The 19830-nt window shown below is 36.9% G+C and overlaps 2 protein-coding genes across 2 annotated transcripts in view; one reads left to right on the top strand and one right to left on the bottom strand.

The window, feature by feature from the left end:
- Positions 1-16715, top strand: part of nemy (cytochrome b561 family member no extended memory) — a 249925-nt gene extending 233210 nt beyond the window's left edge. The window contains exons 4-5 of the mRNA XM_090374583.1: positions 4160-4329; positions 15683-16715. Of these exons, the coding sequence (XP_090230709.1) occupies positions 4160-4329; positions 15683-15821 (309 nt within the window). The 3' untranslated portion in view covers positions 15822-16715. The remainder of the gene's footprint in view (positions 1-4159; positions 4330-15682) is intronic.
- Positions 16716-17789: 1074 nt separating this feature from the next.
- Elp2 (elongator complex protein 2) overlaps positions 17790-19830 on the bottom strand; it is a 407540-nt gene continuing 405499 nt past the window's right edge. Inside the window, exon 19 of the mRNA XM_090382492.1 lies at positions 17790-17960. Coding sequence (XP_090238618.1) covers positions 17813-17960 — 148 coding nt within the window. The 3' untranslated portion in view covers positions 17790-17812. The remainder of the gene's footprint in view (positions 17961-19830) is intronic.

Genomic DNA, 19830 nt, shown 5'->3' with positions numbered 1-19830 from the left:
AGCCTGGTGTTCTTTTCTCTCCTCCTTGGCTGGGGGGAGGAGATGGGTTCCCCTGCCTGGTGGTGAGGCATGGTCCTGCCTCACTGACTTTCTGGGGCCACCTTTTCTATCGTCCCCATACATCTGTCTAACTTGCAGTGTACACCCCCACACAGTTTATCAATAATGTCCAAATTTAAACTGCACTTACATAAACCTCTCTTGGCCTTTTATATTGTAGTGTTAACCCCCCCCTTTTTTTTTTTTTTATATATATAGCCCCTTGCTAATGAAATATTCGGAAACTTGGTGGCAGGGCCTGCCAGAGTACAAAATAAAATCTACTGGATACCTGACTGGCCTCCCCGGGGCCAAGTGCGGTAACGGTGGGTCCGAACAAGGGCTAAATGGTCAGAAGAACAACGGTACACAACACCACACATCCTTCCACTCCCCACACACTTTTTAAACCTCTGGCCTTCACAGAATTCTGTGCTACACAAACAGAGTACACAATGAGGAGATGGGGAAAACCCCTGCTGCCGTCAGACAACTAACACACTTTGCACTTTGTGGTAGGTCGAGCCTGTCACCACCAAATACGGAGGATGTGGAAAGGTCAGGGAACGACCACCGTATATTCCTGGAGCAATATGGCCTTAGTTGCTAATGCTCCTAAAAACCAAATAACACATAACAAACTTTGTGGTAGGTGCCCAGATGATGCTAACTGTTGGACAACAAAGCTTGGAGAGGTGTCATGGTTATCTGCATTGTGTGGCATGTTGGGGAGGGGCTTTATATTTGTATCAGCATGTCAACACTTCTTGTTGTTACAGACTGGCTTGAGGACATGGGTGTGAAATAGTTGGACTGCCATCCCAGAGTCCTTATCTCAATCCTGTAAAATTAGATCAATAAGTGCATGTGAGGAGAGACTGCCAAAAAAAAACTGAAATGGTCGGCACCTGAAGACAGAAAATATTGGAAGTACATTTAAAAAAAAAACTGGTGGGGAATGTTTCAAGTATATATATTTTAGGATATATTTGTGTTCTTCTAACAGAAACTTAAAAGTTTATCCAGAAACTAAGAAAATCACATATGATGCATAAGTGCATTACACAATACACATATTCTTTCTGCCAACAGGCTTGCAGAGAAATCATGCATTCAAATAAAGAATCTCATCTTTTTAACTGCATTAACAGTAGCTTTCACTCTAGAGCCAGTTACTACCATTCTTAAAAAGAGGTTTACTGTCTAAATATTGAATGGATATTTCTCTAAAATGTTTACCAGTTTATGCTTTACAATAATTTTTGTGTCAGCTAAATTGCTCATAATATTTTAATTTCTAATTTCTCCTTTTATGTTCATGATAATTAAACTAGATTACCTGAATTTCAAGGTGGTCCTGACATGAACTAACATATGGGTTACTATACCGCTCCCAGTAAAATATGCCTCTCACTGCATTGCTTTGGAAAGAATAGAGATAGGTGTAAATAAAAAAAAAAAAATTATTCTTTGATATATATATATAAAAAAACGTTTTGCCCAAATGCTTAACAAGCTTTTTCTCTTCGCCACTCTTTGTTGGAATCACATAGCCCCATAGATTCATTATGCTTTTGGCCAAATCTGAACTATTAGGAGGATGAGGAACAATGTTAAACTCACAGCAATGAAATTCTTGCCAACATTGCATGGCTGCAGTGAGGGCTACATGTTATCCTATTGAAGTAACATTTCTATATTGTTTAAGATTCACTTATTTGATTCTTTTTCTAAATGTACCGGATTAAACTTGCTGTCTTTCCCCCCTTCTGAAAACTTCTAAAGAGTTTACACAATGTATGTACACAAATTCAGTGCATACAATAAATTTATATCAAATAAGCACAACACAAAATATCACTTCAATTAAAGGATGCAAAAACAAAACACATGGCCAACATGTTTACAAAACTGCTATTGTCTGAGAGGAAGCACAACATGGTCAGGTCGGAGACAATTGTAAGACCATTGTAAAGTAAAGTAAAGTAAGTAGGGGCCGCTAATGATCACTGGTTAGTAGAATCAGTTTATAGAATCAAATTTCAAAAAAATCAATTGAAATCATTAAAATGCGCTACAATTTCTTTGTTAGCATATGTTCGGTTATAAGAATAAATTTTGAATGCCTTTGTGATATTTTTCAAAAGCGCATTTTGGAGGTCACTACCATAAAACAATTTGCACTTTTTGGTTTATTAGGCTTTTTCTGTGTGATCTATTAGTGGAATGTATTATAAATGGGTAGTAAACTCGATCTTTTTGCATTTGCGATACCAATAATTGTAATTCTGTGGGTTTTTACCTTATTATGGTGAAATGCGTTTCCCCTTCCACGAAATCTTCAATCATAAAAAAATAAATTTTCAGAATCTTGTCTTCATACCTATATTTTAAGCTTCGTAAACTTGTTACTCTGTATCTCACTTGCACATACCATGTTAGTTGCAATATGTGCGTGCCGTGTTCTTTGTTATTGATTGCTTTTCTTTTTTACTGTTTTAAATTTTACAACCCCCAAAAAAAGTATGTGAACAGAAATATCAATGAGTTAGTATGTACATATTACAGTATGTACGCTTAAATTTATTTTCATTTTGCTAACCTGTGGAGAATATGCTTCTGATTTTCATTTATCATTTAATTTTGTTAATTGATAAGGTAATAAAGCATAAATTTGTGCATTATATCTTTACTTTTTTAGTCTGTGGATAATATTCCTCCTATTTTCGCTCATTTGAATCACCATTTAATAGAATTAAAATTCAATTCACAAACGTGATCACAATAACCGGTGCTTACTACATATTTTATTATGGAGAATCCATTGTAAAGAACCATTTGTAAACCCAGGGTCCACTGTACCTGCATGTTGTTTAAACCATCACACAAACGTTGCTGTGTACATACTAATTAGATAATACTATCTGCTTGAAGACCTAACTGAAATTTGCTGTCCATCCTAGCACTGTAGATATGAACTCAGTCCTCTGGTTAAAGTTCTGATATCCTCTAATTTGGTTATGGTCTTCAGCAGAAATGTAATAAGGAAGAAATTGGTTTCTTAGATGTAAAATGAAACTGATAATCTTGACAAATTATGCAGAGTGCATATTCACAGAATAAAACACAAATCAAAATTAATTCAGTGCTGTACTTTTATTATTATTAATAAAATAATGACTTGTTGCAACTTCTAAAACAATTTCTATCTAGCCCCCCCAAAACAATTTCTATTTTGCTAACCTGTGGAGAATATGCTTCTGATTTTCATTTATCATTTAATTTTGTTAATTGATAAGGTAATAAAGCATAAATTTGTGCATTATATCTTTACTTTTTTAGTCTGTGGATAATATTCCTCCTATTTTCGCTCATTTGAATCACCATTTAATAGAATTAAAATTCAATTCACAAACGTGATCACAATAACCGGTGCTTACTACATATTTTATTATGGAGAATCCATTGTAAAGAACCATTTGTAAACCCAGGGTCCACTGTACCTGCATGTTGTTTAAACCATCACACAAACGTTGCTGTGTACATACTAATTAGATAATACTATCTGCTTGAAGACCTAACTGAAATTTGCTGTCCATCCTAGCACTGTAGATATGAACTCAGTCCTCTGGTTAAAGTTCTGATATCCTCTAATTTGGTTATGGTCTTCAGCAGAAATGTAATAAGGAAGAAATTGGTTTCTTAGATGTAAAATGAAACTGATAATCTTGACAAATTATGCAGAGTGCATATTCACAGAATAAAACACAAATCAAAATTAATTCAGTGCTGTACTTTTATTATTATTAATAAAATAATGACTTGTTGCAACTTCTAAAACAATTTCTATCTAGCCCCCCCCCCGCCTGGAAAAACAGTCATCTGTTTTCTTTGTACAAGCCTCTTTACATCAACTTAATCATATAGAAATTGTTACAAAATTATAAGACATTTCTCTCTCTCTGCCAGCACAAATTAATAATTTTGATTACTTGCTATAATACATGAAAAAAGGAATTTTACTTAAGCATTTTTATTATAAAACAATTCTTTTTACTTTGTCTTGGGACAAGTTGTAGCACACATCCTTTGCTTGTAGCTAATAATTTTTATTTCCCAGTTTGTGGTAGGCTTCATTTCCTTCCTGGTGCTATTGTGCTGTGATACTGCGACTGCAAAGTTTCGCCAGCGTCTTCTACCAACACATGTTGTTTTTGGCATTACAGTCTTCACCATGTCTGTAGCAGCCTGTGTCACTGGCCTTACTCAGACTGGCATACACAGAGTTGGGTAAGTTGCATTGAAGAGTTTGAAACTGATTTGTCATTTACATATTCTTATAATAACTTAAAGTTAGTGGTGAAAGGAACAAATGTCTTTCCCTCTCTCTATTTATATGGCAGAAGGCCCTTGTTCTCTGGAAACATGTTTCCAACAGAATTTTAATAGATGCTTTTAATGCAAATAGAAATTTTAGTTGCAAATTTCCAATGTTCTTTTTACAAATCAAGAAAGTGAGAGATCAATCGTGCTGATATTGAGCACTCACTTGGGTTATAACAAGCAATTTTCCAAAATAGTTAACCAGTCCCCCCCACCCCCAATTCTACTGGTAAGAAAGAAAACAATAATACATTGCAATCTCGATATAAGGTGCTGACAACTTTTAATACTCACGTTATAAGCAAAGGTCATTACAGCCAAATATTTTTTTATATTAATAGGGGTCAGATGGAATAAATGAAGATGTTCACTACTATCACCTTCTAACCACACCATCTCATTAATGTTTTCAAGCACTTTAACTTCTGGTGTTTTTTCCTTATACAAGTCCTCCACACAATATCTTCTGAGCCACTCCCTATGTCACTGGCCTTTTATTTGTTGATTGTCTTCCCAATGTTCACAGAGGCTGCAAATTTTTTCTTGCTCAGGTAATGTGCAACTGCCGCTTCTGCATTCACCTCACCCAAGCAGTCAGGTCATTTGCTCTAAGCCTGCCACAAAATACATTACAAGCAGCCATTGTTTGTTCTAAGAATGCTGCTAATTCAATGTTATTATTAGTGATCTCATCAGTTGCTGTTGAGCTTACTTTCTCCCATTCTAATCCAATACTGTATGCAACGTCTTTCAGTGTTAATGTTTTCAGAAATTCTAGAACTTGAATTTCTGAGTTCGCAACACTAGCAAGTAGCTCACCGTGATAGTATGCTTTGATGGTTCAAATAATACCCTGATCCATGGGCTGAATTAGTGCAGTTATGTTCCTTTGTAGAAATGCAATTCTGATCTTTCCATCTTTTGATTTCAGGACATCAGCCAAAGGATGAGCTGGGCAGCGAGTGATCCAACAGTAACAGAGTCTCTAAGTTCTTTGGAAAGCAAGAGGTGCCTCACTGATGGTACAAACTCACTTTCAAACCATGAAGCAAAAATAAGACTCTTCATCCAAGCTTTGGAACTATTTTTATAAATCACAAGTAGAGCTTTCATATTCATGTGCATTTTTACGGATGCACGACGGCTTTAGCTTGTGATTTTCAGTCTTGTGTTTGCACAGTAACTCTCCTGTTAGTTTTCATGCTCGCTTTGTTGAGTGCCTTTTTAATATCTAGTGACTTGTCGGGAAAACATTTATAGTACAGCACTCTATGATGTTCATCTGTGAATTCACCATCTTCAATCACATTGCACAGAAATTCAGGAAATGCTTCTGCTGCTATAAAGTCACCAAATGCAGCATCGCCTACAAGACTAACATGGGATACCTCATGACGTGCCTTCCATTTCCAAAGCTACCTTTCAGAAGCTTTAAATGTGTCATCTCCACCAAGATGAAATTTAAGTGCCCAGGCTTTCAAAATTACCCATTTATTGGTATTTCTTCATGTTTTCACCCAGCCTTGCTTTCTTTCTTTCTTTGGAGGCCTACTTCATCTTCTAGGTGCTATTTGGCCATAGTAGCCCCTGTGCTATTAAACCAACAACTTCATTTTCTACGGAGTCTACAAATTAATGCAGTTTTTCTTCCTCTTTCATCCAACCAGAGATCTTTCCTTCTGGATACTACATTTGTGAAATATTTTGCATTTTGTTTCACCACTCTTTTGATAATCTTCAGCTGTATAATTTTTTGTTTTGGTGGCCATTACTTCAATCCTACTGATTTATTGATTTTGAGAAAACTAAATCAAAACCAAACTGTCCAGCCTATCACAGTGCCGAAGTAAAGTCGTGTGATTTCTCCATAAATCACTTGGAAGTACATGTATATTTTTGCCCAATTTAGCCCCTAGGAGTTTTTGTTATCCTAAATGTAACTTCTAGTCAAAGAAATGATATCATGTGCTGTTTACAAAACTTTACTTTGTAGCTAATATAATGCACTTGACAAATGGTAGCTGTACTCCCCCCCCCAGAGGTAGCTGTCTGTAATTAGCATTTCCCTGATATTTTCTGTTGATGCATTTCTAGTCGAGGGGAAAAACTGGGTGGTTACAGTAATTAGTCTCTTACAAGTCCTGTTGTTTAGAAAAATTGCTCTGCAACTAAATACTGAATATATGGCACCTCCGTAGCCAGGAGCAGCAGTGCGTAGCACATGCTTCTTGATTAGACTGGGGTTCAAGCCCGTGCCCACCAAATAAGGAGGATGCGGAAAAGTCAGGGAATGACCACTGAATATCCCTGGAGCAATATGGCCTTAGCTGCTAATGCTCCTAACAAACAACAACAAACTGAATATATAGAAGCAAATATACAGCTAATTTTCCCTCTTGGAAGTAGGATTTACAGTAGATAATGAATGTACAGTATTTTTTACTTTTCCCAGCTTCCAATAAAAATTGGTAGTTCTTTGATGCATCTGTTAACCGAATACTTCTTGCATATACCCAAAGGTTACTTAATACTTCTTGTATATACTCCATGCACATCTTGGCATGGTCTCCACAGTTGCAGGATGTCCTGTCGCAGTGCTACAAATGTATCCAGTAATACCTACACATTGCTGGATGTATGAGTTGGATGAAGAATTTACTGTCACATTCCTTAAATCAGTTAGGAACCTGCCAGGCCTTGCAGCATGGTACATTGTTTTTATGATAGATGCTGGAGTTGTATAGGTACTGTCATCATGAAAGAATATACTTGTTTGACAACAACAGAAAGGTAGGTGTCTCCATCGAGCTGTTGATTAATGTGATCAAAAGACACGCCATGAAAATAGTTCCCAAACCACAACATCACCGTGGCGTCCAGGTGCCATGGCTTCATGTTGCTTTTTCTAAATGTGAATATTTCCATCAGCATGATAAAGTTGGGAATGGAATTCATTAGACCAGGTGATAGATTTCCACGTCAGTGGCCCAGTGTTGGCGCTGACATTCTGTGCAAGGGATGAGAACCCAGACAGCCATTAGCTTGCATAGGCTATGGCTATACAAGCATTGTGGATATTGGGGTTGCTATTCATACGTTGTTCTGATGATTAGTAGGGCCATTTCACTGTGTCACTGCTATGTCATGAGATGAGACACGTGAATTCTCGTAATGGGCATGACCACACATGGCTGCCTCAAACGTGGTCAATGCCAATGGTGAGCCAGTCACGGTAGACTCATGGTACCACAGAATAGAGCACTTAATCACTCTGGCTGTTGTTGAGATACTGGCACTTGCACATCCTACCCTCACAATCATTCCACATTTGAAGTTGGAAAGTTCTCAATGCCAGGGCATTCTTCCTTGCAGAATGCTCAAAAATTGACTTCCACACTTGTGAACTAAAATCTTATATTAGCTGTTCCCGACTTTGATTCTTCACCAGTGTTACAGACCAGACCATTCCAACACAAAAGGGTGTTACTAATGCAAAGCCAACTCAGTGTACATCACCAGTGGATTGACACTGACAGAATCCATAATGGCAATCGTTGATAAGATGGAAGGTTTTGAGATAGTTAAAGAAATGGCAGTTGATGGCATTCTGCATTTGGAAAGAGTAGAGGTAAGAGCAATGAGGGTGATAACTGGCTATATACAGGTAAATTTGTACGCTGACTGAAACATACTAGTAGAATAAGAAAGTGTAAATGGCCAAACAGAATAATAGCAAAGTCAGGATCTAGCATCAAGTTTGCTTAGAATTATAATATCCTTTTGTTTCAATACCACAGGAAGCATTAAGTGGATTGTATTGGGTATCAGGAGGTCATTTATAAAGACCGTTGATATAAAAGAAAAATAGGATCCTAGTAAGTTGCTTTGCTTTAGACAAGAATGCAATTGAACCATCAGAAGATTGTACCAACTGCATTGCAAAGGATGAGAATGTTTGACTACCATTTTGGACAAAAAGCAAGTTTTCTACTTTACCCTTTTCAAAATTGAGTTTGGATTAAGTAATAACTGTTTAACAATTGTAGTGAGATTTAGTGTAGATAGAAAATGAAGCTGCAGATTTTGATACAAGCCAAGTGTGAAATGCTACATTTTTATTTTGAGCAGCCATTTTCAATCCACTGCAGGTCCTCTCCAGCAACTTTCCAGTTCCTTCTGTTTTGAGCACTGGCCATCCATTTACTACCCACAAACTCACGAATTTCATCTTTCCATCTCCATTGTTGTCTTCCAGGTTTTCTTCTAGCTCCTCTTGGGTACCATTCTGTTATTTTCTTAGTCCATCTGTCTTCATGTCTTCGAGCTATATGTCCTGCCCAAGACCATTTTAGTTCTTTAGTTTTGTTAAGAATGTTCTTTACTTGAGTTTGCTGCCTACTCCATGTGTTTCTCTTCTTATATAACAGTCTGATTCCCAATATAATTCGTTCCATTCTTCGCTGTGTAGTTCTCAGCTTCTCTTCCATAAGTCATGGTGGGGAGTATACATTGGTTCATTATTTTACAGTTTCAGACGAACTGGGATATTGCTCTTCAGTATATGACTATATTTCCTGAATGCTATCCATACAAAATTTATTCTTCTCGTGACTTCCAGCCATTTATCATTATTACAGCTACTAACTTGTCCCAGATGACTCCACCTTTTCAATTACTGCTCCTTCAATCATTATTCCCCTTTCTGTGGCATACTTGTTCATCATTACTTTTGTTTTAGCCATATTTATCTTTAGTCCAAAATCCTTACTAACTGTGCATAACTGATTAAGATTTCCCTCTAATTCTTTGGGATCGTGGCTTATGACCACAATGTCATCTGCAAATCGTAAATGGTTTAGGTACTCTCCATTCACACTGACTCCTTTCTGCGACCAGTCTAATCTTCTGAAAGCTTCCTCGAGGGCAGCAGTAAACAGCTTCGGAGATAGTGTCTCCTTGTCGAGCTCCTTTCTCGATTTTAAATTTCCTGTCTTTGTCTAGTCTAATAAAAGAGGTAGCATTCTCATATATTTTCTTCAAAATCATAATATGTAGGGTATCTATGCCTTGTCTTTCCAGTGCCCGAAACATTGCTTTATGCTGTATAGAGTCAAATGCCTTTTCATAATCCACTAATGCCAGACATAATGGTATTTTATATTCATTTGCTTTCTCCATTAGCTGTGATATTACGTGAAGGTGATCCATAGTTGAGAATCTTGTCCTAAAGCCAGCTTGCTCTTTCAGCTGATTCTCATCAAGTATTCTTTCTAATCTGTTAGTAATGACCCTTGTGAACAACTTGTAGATGTGGGATAACAAGCTAATTGGTCTATAATTTCCAATTTCTGATTTATCTCCTTTATTATGCATCAAAACTATGATTGCATTATTCCACTGCTTAGGTGTCACACCTTTTCTAATACACTTTGTGAAGAGCCTTGCCAGTTTTTGTGTTATGTCTCTTTCTCCCAATTTTAACAACTCTACAGTAACTTCATCTTCCCCCGGGGCTTTCTGATTCTTCATTTTCTTCAATGCATGTTCTACCTCATCAGGTATGTTGTATGTATTGCTAATTTGTAACTGCTGGCATCATTCCCTTGCTCCTTGTATAATTCTCTATAGTAGTCTTCTACTATTTGAATTATTCCTTCTCTGGTGTTTATAAGTACACTATCACTATTCTTCAGTTTCAGTATCATTTGTCTTTCTGTATTACTTCTCATGGCTGCTGATTTAAATCCTTTGTTTTCCCTTAATACTTGTTCTACTTTTCTTGTGTTAAATCTTCTTATGTCCTCTCTGAGTCTCTTTCTAATGGCTTTGCATAACTCAGTATACTCAATTTTCTCCTTGTCAGTGTTTATCTTGCTCTTCATTTTTCACCTTTGGTTCATCATAACAAGTGTTTCTTGACTGATTTTTTCTTCTTTGGATTTCTTTTTCCCTATAGATTTCTGGCTTTATCACTTTCAGAAAGTTGTAATATTCCTCATCGATATCTTGGTCCTGAGCAGTCTGGAGAAGCTGAAACTTGTTCTTAAGTTCCAGTACATACTGCTTTTTCTCCTCTTCTGTTATCTTAAAGACCTTTGTATTATTTACTCGAGTCAGTTTTTTCCTTTCCTTTCCTACATCTATATCAGTGTACATCTTATCATTCTGTGATCACTTCCAACATTTACCTTATTCAGGACGGTAACATCATATCTTCTGTTAGTGAGGATGAAGTCAATTTCATTAGTTGTTAATCCATTCGGACTCTTCCATGTCCACCCTTTTCTTGAAAAAAGTGTTCATTACTGACAATCCTTGAGATTCTGCAAATTCCACAAGTCTTTCACCAATTCCAAAATTTCCTATAGTTCCCCTTTCTGCCCTGTATAGCATCAGCGCAAAAAGCTTATATAGCATCAGCCAAACCCCCCCTTATTTCACCCGTCCACTCGCTCCAAATGTTTATCAAGTTCTGCCTTGAATCTATTTAAGCTATCAACTTCTACGACAGATGGAAGTTTGTTCCACCAATCAACCACCCACTGGCTAAAGGCAAACTTCCGCACGTCTATCCTACAACCGTCTTTCCTCAATTTGAATTTATGCCCTCTCAGGCGATTATTCTGAGCAAGAGGAAAAATCCATCTGCATTGAGCATGCTCAAACCAATCAAGGCTTCATACACCTCAATTAGATCTCCTCACAGGTGCCTAGTCTCCAGACACTCTAATTTGCAAAATGTAAGCCTTTCATCGTAAGAGCAACCCTTTGTTCCATTCACTAATCTTGTTGCCCTTCTCTGTACTCATTCCAACAGCTCTACATCCTTCTTAAAACGAGGCCTCCAGACCTGTATACAGTACTCAAGTTGTGGTCTGACCATTGCCTTATACAAGGGAATAATCACCTCCTTATCCCTGCTAGAAAAATTCCTATATCATTGACAAGATTCCATGAGCTATTCTGGCACCCTATTTGCACTGCTCAGAAAACTTCATATCTGCCTGCACAAATACCCACAGTTCCTTTTCATTCTCTACTACTGTCAGTGTGGTACCACAGAGTTGATACATTACTCTGGGATTACTACTTCCCATATGTAGTACTTTACATTTGTCAATGTTAAACTTCATTTGCCACCTCTCAGCCCATCTGCTCAACTTTTCTAGATCCTGTTGCAGCAGTGTACTGTCATTAACAACCTTCCAACCTTCGTATCGTCTGCAAACTTGGACATTAAGCCTGATATACCATCATCAATATCATTTATAAATACAGAAAACTACAATGGATCCAACACTGAACCCCGGGGAACTCCACGAAGAGCAGTGTCCATTGATTACCACTCTGTCTTCTCCCACTCAACCATCCCTTTATCCATAGCAGCAATTTGCCTCCAATGCCATGCTGCTCCAATTTGTGTGCAGTCTTCCATGTGCAACAGTATCAAAGGGTTTGTAAGATCCAAATATATGTTATATGAAAGTTATTCTTTGCATCCAGTTCCTTTGTGACTACATCATAGTATCCAATCAAATTAGTCAGACAAAAGACTTCCCCTTAACAAACCCATGCTGTGTTCGAGCTATAACTGAAGTCTTTTCTAGATGATCCTGCAATCTTTAACCAGTGCCTCCAATAATTTCCCTGGAACAGAAGTTAAACTAACAGGTCTGTAATTATGTCTCTCCCTTTGATCCTCCTTTGTGGATTGGGGTTATATTCGCACATCTCCAGTCCATGGGTATCCCTCCTGAGTCCAAAGAAGCTCTCAGAATTATGGCTTAGGGTTTGCCTACTTCCATTGCTGCCTCCTTTAATATAACTGGATAGATTCCATTCCCCCCCCACCCCAGGTGCCTTTCTTATGTTTATCTTCAACAATTTCTCCTCCACTTTGCTCTCAGTTAGTGGAGGAGAAATTGTTGTCTCAGTCACTGCCACCTAGTGGTTCTTTTATCTGCAGATTTTTGATGCTGTTATTGTTATTTATTTATTTATTTGGTTTTTTTTTAAGAGCATTAGCAACTAAGGCCATATTGCTCCGGGGATATGCGGTGGTCATGGGCTTGAACCCCAGTCTGATCAAGAAGCATGTCGTACACACTGCTGCTCCTGCCCACCTGGCTATGGAGGCACTGATTCTTGATGCATGAAGAATCACTACTGATAATCAGATCAAGAGTATTACTCCCTCTAGTTTCCTCCTGAACATGCTGCTGTAGAAAATAATCATTCAATAAATCCACAAAAGCCTTGCTAGTGTGTGAGTGACCAATCCACAAATTCGTCAATATCCGGGAAATTAAAATCCCCCATTATAAGACTCTCTGATTTACTGGCCCACTCTATTTCTCTGCACAATTTCTCATTATACTCATCAGATTCATTAGGCCTATAATGCACACCTACTCTCATTTTTCCTTTCCCGGTGCTTATGTCACAGCAAACAGACTCAACATTGCATTGTTCACCCACATCAATTGGATGCACTTCCTTAGATTTTATGTATTTCTTAACTAACAGCCTCCTCCCTCCTCCCTTCCTGTCCTCTCTATCTTTTCTGTACACATTGTACTCCCCAAATTCCTGTTCTGCACTGCTTATGTCTGTGTGACACCATGTCTGATATCCCAACAATATCTGCCTTTGATGTCTTGACTAGCACTTCAAGCTCATCGAATTTATTAACTATACTCCTAGCATTGGTGTACATGCACCTGTTTCTAGTCTTAGTTGCCATAACACAGCCCATGTATTTACTTGTTCCACTATGACTCCCAGCAGTCCTGGAAATTCCCATTGCCTTGCTGCTCAATTGCATTTCAAAAGAAGTAGTGCAAGAATCACTTTTACCTCTGCCAGCAGCTACTGTTAATCTATTAGTCAGTGTATCCCCCAAGCTAGCAGTTTTCAGACCCACCTAACTCTGCCTTGATAGCATCAGCAAATATTCTTGCACCCTTTCTATTTAAGTGTATCCCATCTCTGTAGACGCAGTCTCTCCTGTTAACAAGCACAGACCAGGCTGAGAAAAATTCTACCCCTTGAGCCTTGCACAATTTCTCCAGGGCAGAATTGATCGACAAGGCTCTCATCATATACTCCCTGTTGTGTCTGGGCAGAATTGCATACACTTTCAACTTCAACCTTAACTCACGGCTTTTTTTCTGCATTGTCTTGTACTTGTTAAGTAATTCTGCCGGTCTCCTACTCTTAATATCATTAGTGCCAACGTGTACAACAATATCACCCTTTGTGCCCTTAAAGGATGATATCTGCCCTATGTCATCAACCTTTGTTTAGATGAGGGACGACTTTACAATGGAATATGTAAAAAGTATTTCATCTTGCAAGAATAATATCAGATCATCCCATTTTCTATTCTTGTAATTCCAAATAACACAAGGCTGAGAGAGGCAAATCAGGCTTAATGTTGAAGTTTCTAGATGGTGGAAGGGTGGTTAATGACAGAAATGATGGCATGTTATTGCAAAAGGATCTAGAAAAGTTAGGCAGATGGGCTGAGAAACAGCAATTAAAGTTTAGCTGGGGTTACTGCACATGGGTAGCAGTAACCCCAGAGTAATGGAAAAATAAAAAATACCTAGGAGTAATTGAACAGTTGGATATGAAGTTCACTGGGCAGTGTAGACAGAATACCAGGCCAGCTCATAGGCCTTTGTCAATGATATACAGGAATTTTGCTAGCAGGGATAAGGTGATTTTTATCTCATTGTATGAGGCAATGGTCAGGCCATAACTGTGAGTACTGCATACAGGTCTGAAGACCTAATTTTAGGAAGGATATAGAGCTATTGGAATGAGTACAGGGAAGGGCAGTGAGATTGGTGAGGGGGAACAAAGGAGTGCTCATACAAAGAAAGGCTTCAGTTCCAAAAACTGCAGTGTCTGGAGAATAGGTACCAGGAAGGTGATCTGATAGAGGTGTTTAAGGCTTTGAATGGATTTAGCAAGCTCAATGCTGATGGGATTCTTCCTCTTGCTCAGATTACACACAATGAGGGGGCTCAAATTCAAATTGAGGAAGGATGGTTGCAGAATAGATTTGTTGAAGTTTGCCTTTAGCCAGTGGCTGATTGCTGAAACAAATTTCCTGTTGTGGAAGCTTAAATAAATTCAAGGAAGAGCTAATAGACAAATTATTGGAGGGAATGAATAGATGAAATGAGATGTTTATTTTTTGGCTGATGCTGTTTAAGCTTGCTTTCTTGCATCATTTACCGCTGCTAATAGTTATGCTAATTTTTTGATGGTTTCATAGTGGAATTCATTCATTGCTAGGCAAAGAAAAAGATCCCAATGTTAAATAATCTTGTGAATATAGACAGCTCTTCTTTTTTTGGGAGCAACATGGTATAAGGATCTTCTTGAAAGCTACATGTTATCATATGAAATAACTTACAGTAGTGTTTAAATATATAATATGTCCATGTACAAACTGTTCAGATGGTACACTGAGTTCAACTGTCACAGATCTGTCAGTTGATCATCAGCAGTTGTTGTCATTACTAACAGCATGATGCACATGTATCATGATAAATGTCCATTTGCTGGATTACAAAATTTGCATACCAAATTGCTGAAACGAAAATTAACAAGGCCAATGTTCATATTTATATTATTATATAATTTGCCTGGCTAACCTGTTCTGCAGGAGGAAGAGAACTATTCCTACCGCAGAGTTTTGAACTAGGCATCTGTGTGGTGACCTAATTAACGTATATAAAGCTTTAAAAACGTTAGGTAAACTGAATACTGATGGCATCTTTACTTATTGTCCGATAAGAAAGAAAAGAAAAGATTGCTGCAGATCATATATACAGAAATTTGCTGTAAAAGCTCTGTTTCCTTGCATTATTTCACCAATACTTTGTTGGCCGAACAGTTTAGCCTCTGTTATTCAAAAGCATAAAACAGAAATTAGGACTAGTGAAACAGATGAAAATAATGTTGAGATCAAGATTACAATTACAGTTGTGTTATACACCTTATAAACATCCTATAAAATTGTGAAGTAAAGAATATTAATGCTATTGAATTCCCCATGTGCACAGTGATGCATTAATAAGTTGTCTTAATGTTTTTTTTTTTTTCCCCCACTATGTATTATAAATTGAGTACCATGCCACTTTTTTTTTAAAAGTAAAGTGTGTAGTATTTGAATATTCCATTGCTGATATGTCTTTAGATAATGTGGAAAGCAGTTTATCATGTATATATTTATCTTTTTTAATAGCTCAAGTTATAGTGATCTACCGGAACAAGCTTTGGTAATAAATGTCCTGGGAGCCTCTCTAATAGCTCTTACAGTCCTGATGCCATACCTGATTCACAACAGTAGCTTCAGACGCTGTACTACTCTCACTATTAACTAAGAGCTTTCTCCAACGTCCTCAGCCTGATCTCTGGTTAGTATTTTTTCGAAATGGAGAAATGGTTGGGGACCACTAAAAATTTTGGACATGGAACCTCTTCCCATATGAGCAGTGACTTCTGCTTTTAATTAGAGAAAAAATGTCAACCAACTTTGTGCTGTTCTGGAAAACACATGGGTATCAATATGTTTACTAGAAAATTACTTTTTAGACAATTGGTAATAAGAAAGGAAACCAAAGACCCGTTGATTTGCACATTTTTGTATATTTGTTTTAACACTGTTAACAGTGTACAGTACACCCCAAAATCAATCATATTTAAATAAGTATGTAATGGAAAATGGAACAACAATATTGCAGTACATAATGTACATACTGAAAATAAGACATTCTACTTAATTGTGAAAAATGAATTGTACTCCAATAACATATTCTTAATGATGGGGTAAAAAGCAAGTGATGTTGTATGTACAGCATTAGGATTTTTTTTTTTAAATTATTTTTTTAAATGGGTAGAGAAAAACTCAGTACACATCATCTTTAATAATGTAAAGTTTTCTGGTTTTTCTGTTGTTCAAAAGTCAAGAAAACTTTCAAACTGTTTGACTATTAAAATCACATGAGTAACCTACAAATAATGTTAACTGCCAGGACATACCCATTATTTTTTAAATTTTTAGTTAAGAATTCTGTGCTAATATATATATATTTTATGAACTTTCCACATGCCACCAGAGTTGGATTAAATAATGTGGAGCTTAATACTTTGCATCTTGTAATAAATATCATGTGATAAGAGTACAAAGTGTACAATTAGTAAATATATTTGTTTTTATAAATGAATGTTCCACTACCTATATTAATATCAAAGTAACCAATAAAATTATTTTTTATAAAATTTCAAGTAAAGATTACATGATGATCCACAGATCACTCACATTAATGTCGAAAGAGTGCTTATTTTAGAAACATCACTCATTTGATTCATCTTTTATTACTATGTCTTAATCTGTGGATCTTCCTGTAAATAATGAATGGATTTATTATGATGTTTTTTACTTGTGAAAAAATAAATGTCTTTAATGTCTGATCCTGTTTTTCTCTGAAACCTGAGCAGGGTCATCAACAGTTAACCCAATGGGGTTTACGCCATTCCTTCTACTGTTAATATAAGCAAGAAGTCTTTGCTGCCTAATTTTACTTGTAAGTTGATTACGGAGTAATTTATATTAATCTCATGCATTCTACTTCTCTGCACGTCACTCTATAGTAGTGACGATTTAGGTCTAAGCCTAGTAGCTTCTACAATTACTTCCCCGACTGCGTCCCATTTAGAATTTGCTTTGGTAACCTCATTGGCTGGTCCCATTGCAGTCACCCTTAAGAAAGCAAAAGCCTTTATCTTTGACAGCAGTTATGTCTTTAATTAAATTCCACATTAGTACACTATGATCACTGCCATGCACTGGGACCTTTACCTGCAGATTCTTAATGCATGATAATTTATAGAATACATAAGTTTTGTTTATCACAAAGTAAGAAATGAAAATAAATTATTCTGGTTCCAAACAGAAACTAACTTAGAAAATAGTATAAGGGTTGTAGAAGTGAAACGATATGAATGGAAAGTGCACATATGTGATGGAGTTGGTCAACACAGAAATTAGGCACTTTGTTACTCTTTACAGTACAAAATTTCTGAGATTTGCACAGCAGAAATCCCTTCACCCAATTGTGTGATTCTGGACAGTTAAAGCATCTACTGTTATTATGGGCACTCACTTACCTGTAGTAACACATACTCAATCATGCTTCTGTGATTTTATTTTTCTGTTCCTAAAAATGAAGCAAGTAAGACGTCAGCACCTCTGTTTTCTGTTAAGCAGAAGAAGGAAAACATAAGTTAATGCATGTGTGTGCGTGCATGCGGTATTGTGTTCTCATAACTAGAATAAATTACACTTAATCTTAAATCAGAGATTTTATGTACATCAGCTAATATCATACACTCTAACAAAATGGTCACTACCACAACTAGCTAAATGTACAACCTTTTCTTTTAATTCATCTCCAACATAACTTGTATAATCAATTTTGGGAGAGAACATCAATCTTTTCACTCCAAGATGGTGTGCATTACTGAAAAAAAAAGTTAAGGTTCTTATCCAATAGATGAAGATATGCTGATTCCTGAAAACTGACATTCATCACAATATATGATATTAGCATTAGTCCTATAGTACAAAAAATCTAGACACTTCTGCTGCATTAAAAAAAAAACTCAAGATTTTTATTTCTGATCCAGCAGGCCTTGGAATTTTTCCACATCACTGGCCTCAACTACCACACAGAGGAAACTTATAGGCTAAATTGCCTATAATTGAAGCTGGCGCCTCCGTAGCCAGGTGGGAAGGAGCAGCAGTGCGTAGCACATGCTTCTTGATTAGACCGGGGTTCGAGTCCGTCACCACCACATACGGGGGATGCGGAAAGGTCAGGGAATGACCACCGCATATCCCAGAGCAATATGACCTTAGTTGCTAATGCTCCTAAAAACCAAATAACAAACAAACAACAAACATAATTGAAGCTGTATAATCAAAGTCTATCTACCCATATGAGGATACCATTTAGCCAATCTCTACAAGTGCACTGACAAGCATTGGGACCTTTTCAAGAAATCCCACCCATATGCCTTTTAGGATTAGTGAAATGTGTCTGTCAGTAAAATATGGCCTCACATAATTGAATTACACTAGCTAACATGATTTTTACCTCCAAGAACTTAAATGCTGTTTTTAACCAATTTTTACACGTAGATTTCGAAAATCACATTACGTCACCGTTACTGAATATAGAGAGTTACATTTTATCAAAATATGCCAATTTCGTGTAATCCATTCAGTAATGTATGACATACTGATTTATTTTAACAAATATAAGCGAATTCTCTTAATTTTAGCAATTGATTCTGGTCTCATTTTTCTCGTGATAAACATAATCAGACTTCTACCAATGGTTCTTAAGTTCAACTGCTGATGCAACAATTTACAATATGAAGAGAGAGTACAGTGTTTTTGGTTAGGATTGCTGTAGGCTATGTAAGGTTTTCCAAGTATTAACTGATCATAACATGTTCTCAGGGTTGTAAATTTATCCTCTAAATATAAACAGCCCCTCACATTACATGTATATATCCCTTTATTTTAACATTAAACATCAGTAGATGTGATAGACTTTGTTATGGTGATTTTTGGAATCAGTGCATTTATTTCCTCCAGAATCACATATTTTCATTTTGAGGTATGAAAAAAATATTTTTTTGTTGGCTAGTGTTATCAACAGGAGGCTATGGGTCTCTTTATTTTGGCATATGTTACTGTTGTTGTTATTTGGTTTTTAAGAGCATTAGCAACCAAGGCCATATTGCTCTGGGGATATGTGATGGTCACTCCCTGACCTTTCCACATCCTCCGTATTTGGCGATCACGGGCTCGAACCCCAGTTTAATCAAGAAGCGTGTGCTGCTCCTACCCACATATGTTACTTGACAAGTGTAAAACCTTACATTATGTAGCATTAAAATACAGTTGCCAATGAGAGGAATCCCCCCCCCCCCAATCCTCATGCACTAGAGCAGTCTGCATTTGACAACTCTCCCCCAAGGTTGGAACCAGGATTACATCATGTGTTAGATTACTAGATAACCGAGCCCCTGATAAACCAGTTGTCACTAAAACAAAACTTCAGTTTCCCAATTTCATCCAATAATGCACTAATATTTAGTTTAAGATCAGTACCCCTCTTACATCTGGTACAAAAAAGAATCAGCTTAACTAGGATTATCTACACAAGTTACTTTGAAATACATGCCACAGGCTATACAAAATATAAGAAAGGAAGTCATGCAATTTAGTGTTGGAGTATTCCAATCCATTTGTATTAACCATTAATAAAGCAAAAATTATAAATACACAGAATGACAGTGTCACTGTACAAAGCATGAGAG

The sequence above is a fragment of the Mastigoproctus giganteus genome, chromosome 1 (genome assembly GCF_048544385.1).
Source record: "Mastigoproctus giganteus isolate SK-2022 chromosome 1, ASM4854438v1, whole genome shotgun sequence".
NCBI classification, from domain to species: Eukaryota; Metazoa; Arthropoda; class Arachnida; order Uropygi; family Thelyphonidae; genus Mastigoproctus; species Mastigoproctus giganteus.
Note: the sequence above shows the minus strand (reverse complement) of the source record. Positions and strands in the feature narration are given on the sequence as shown.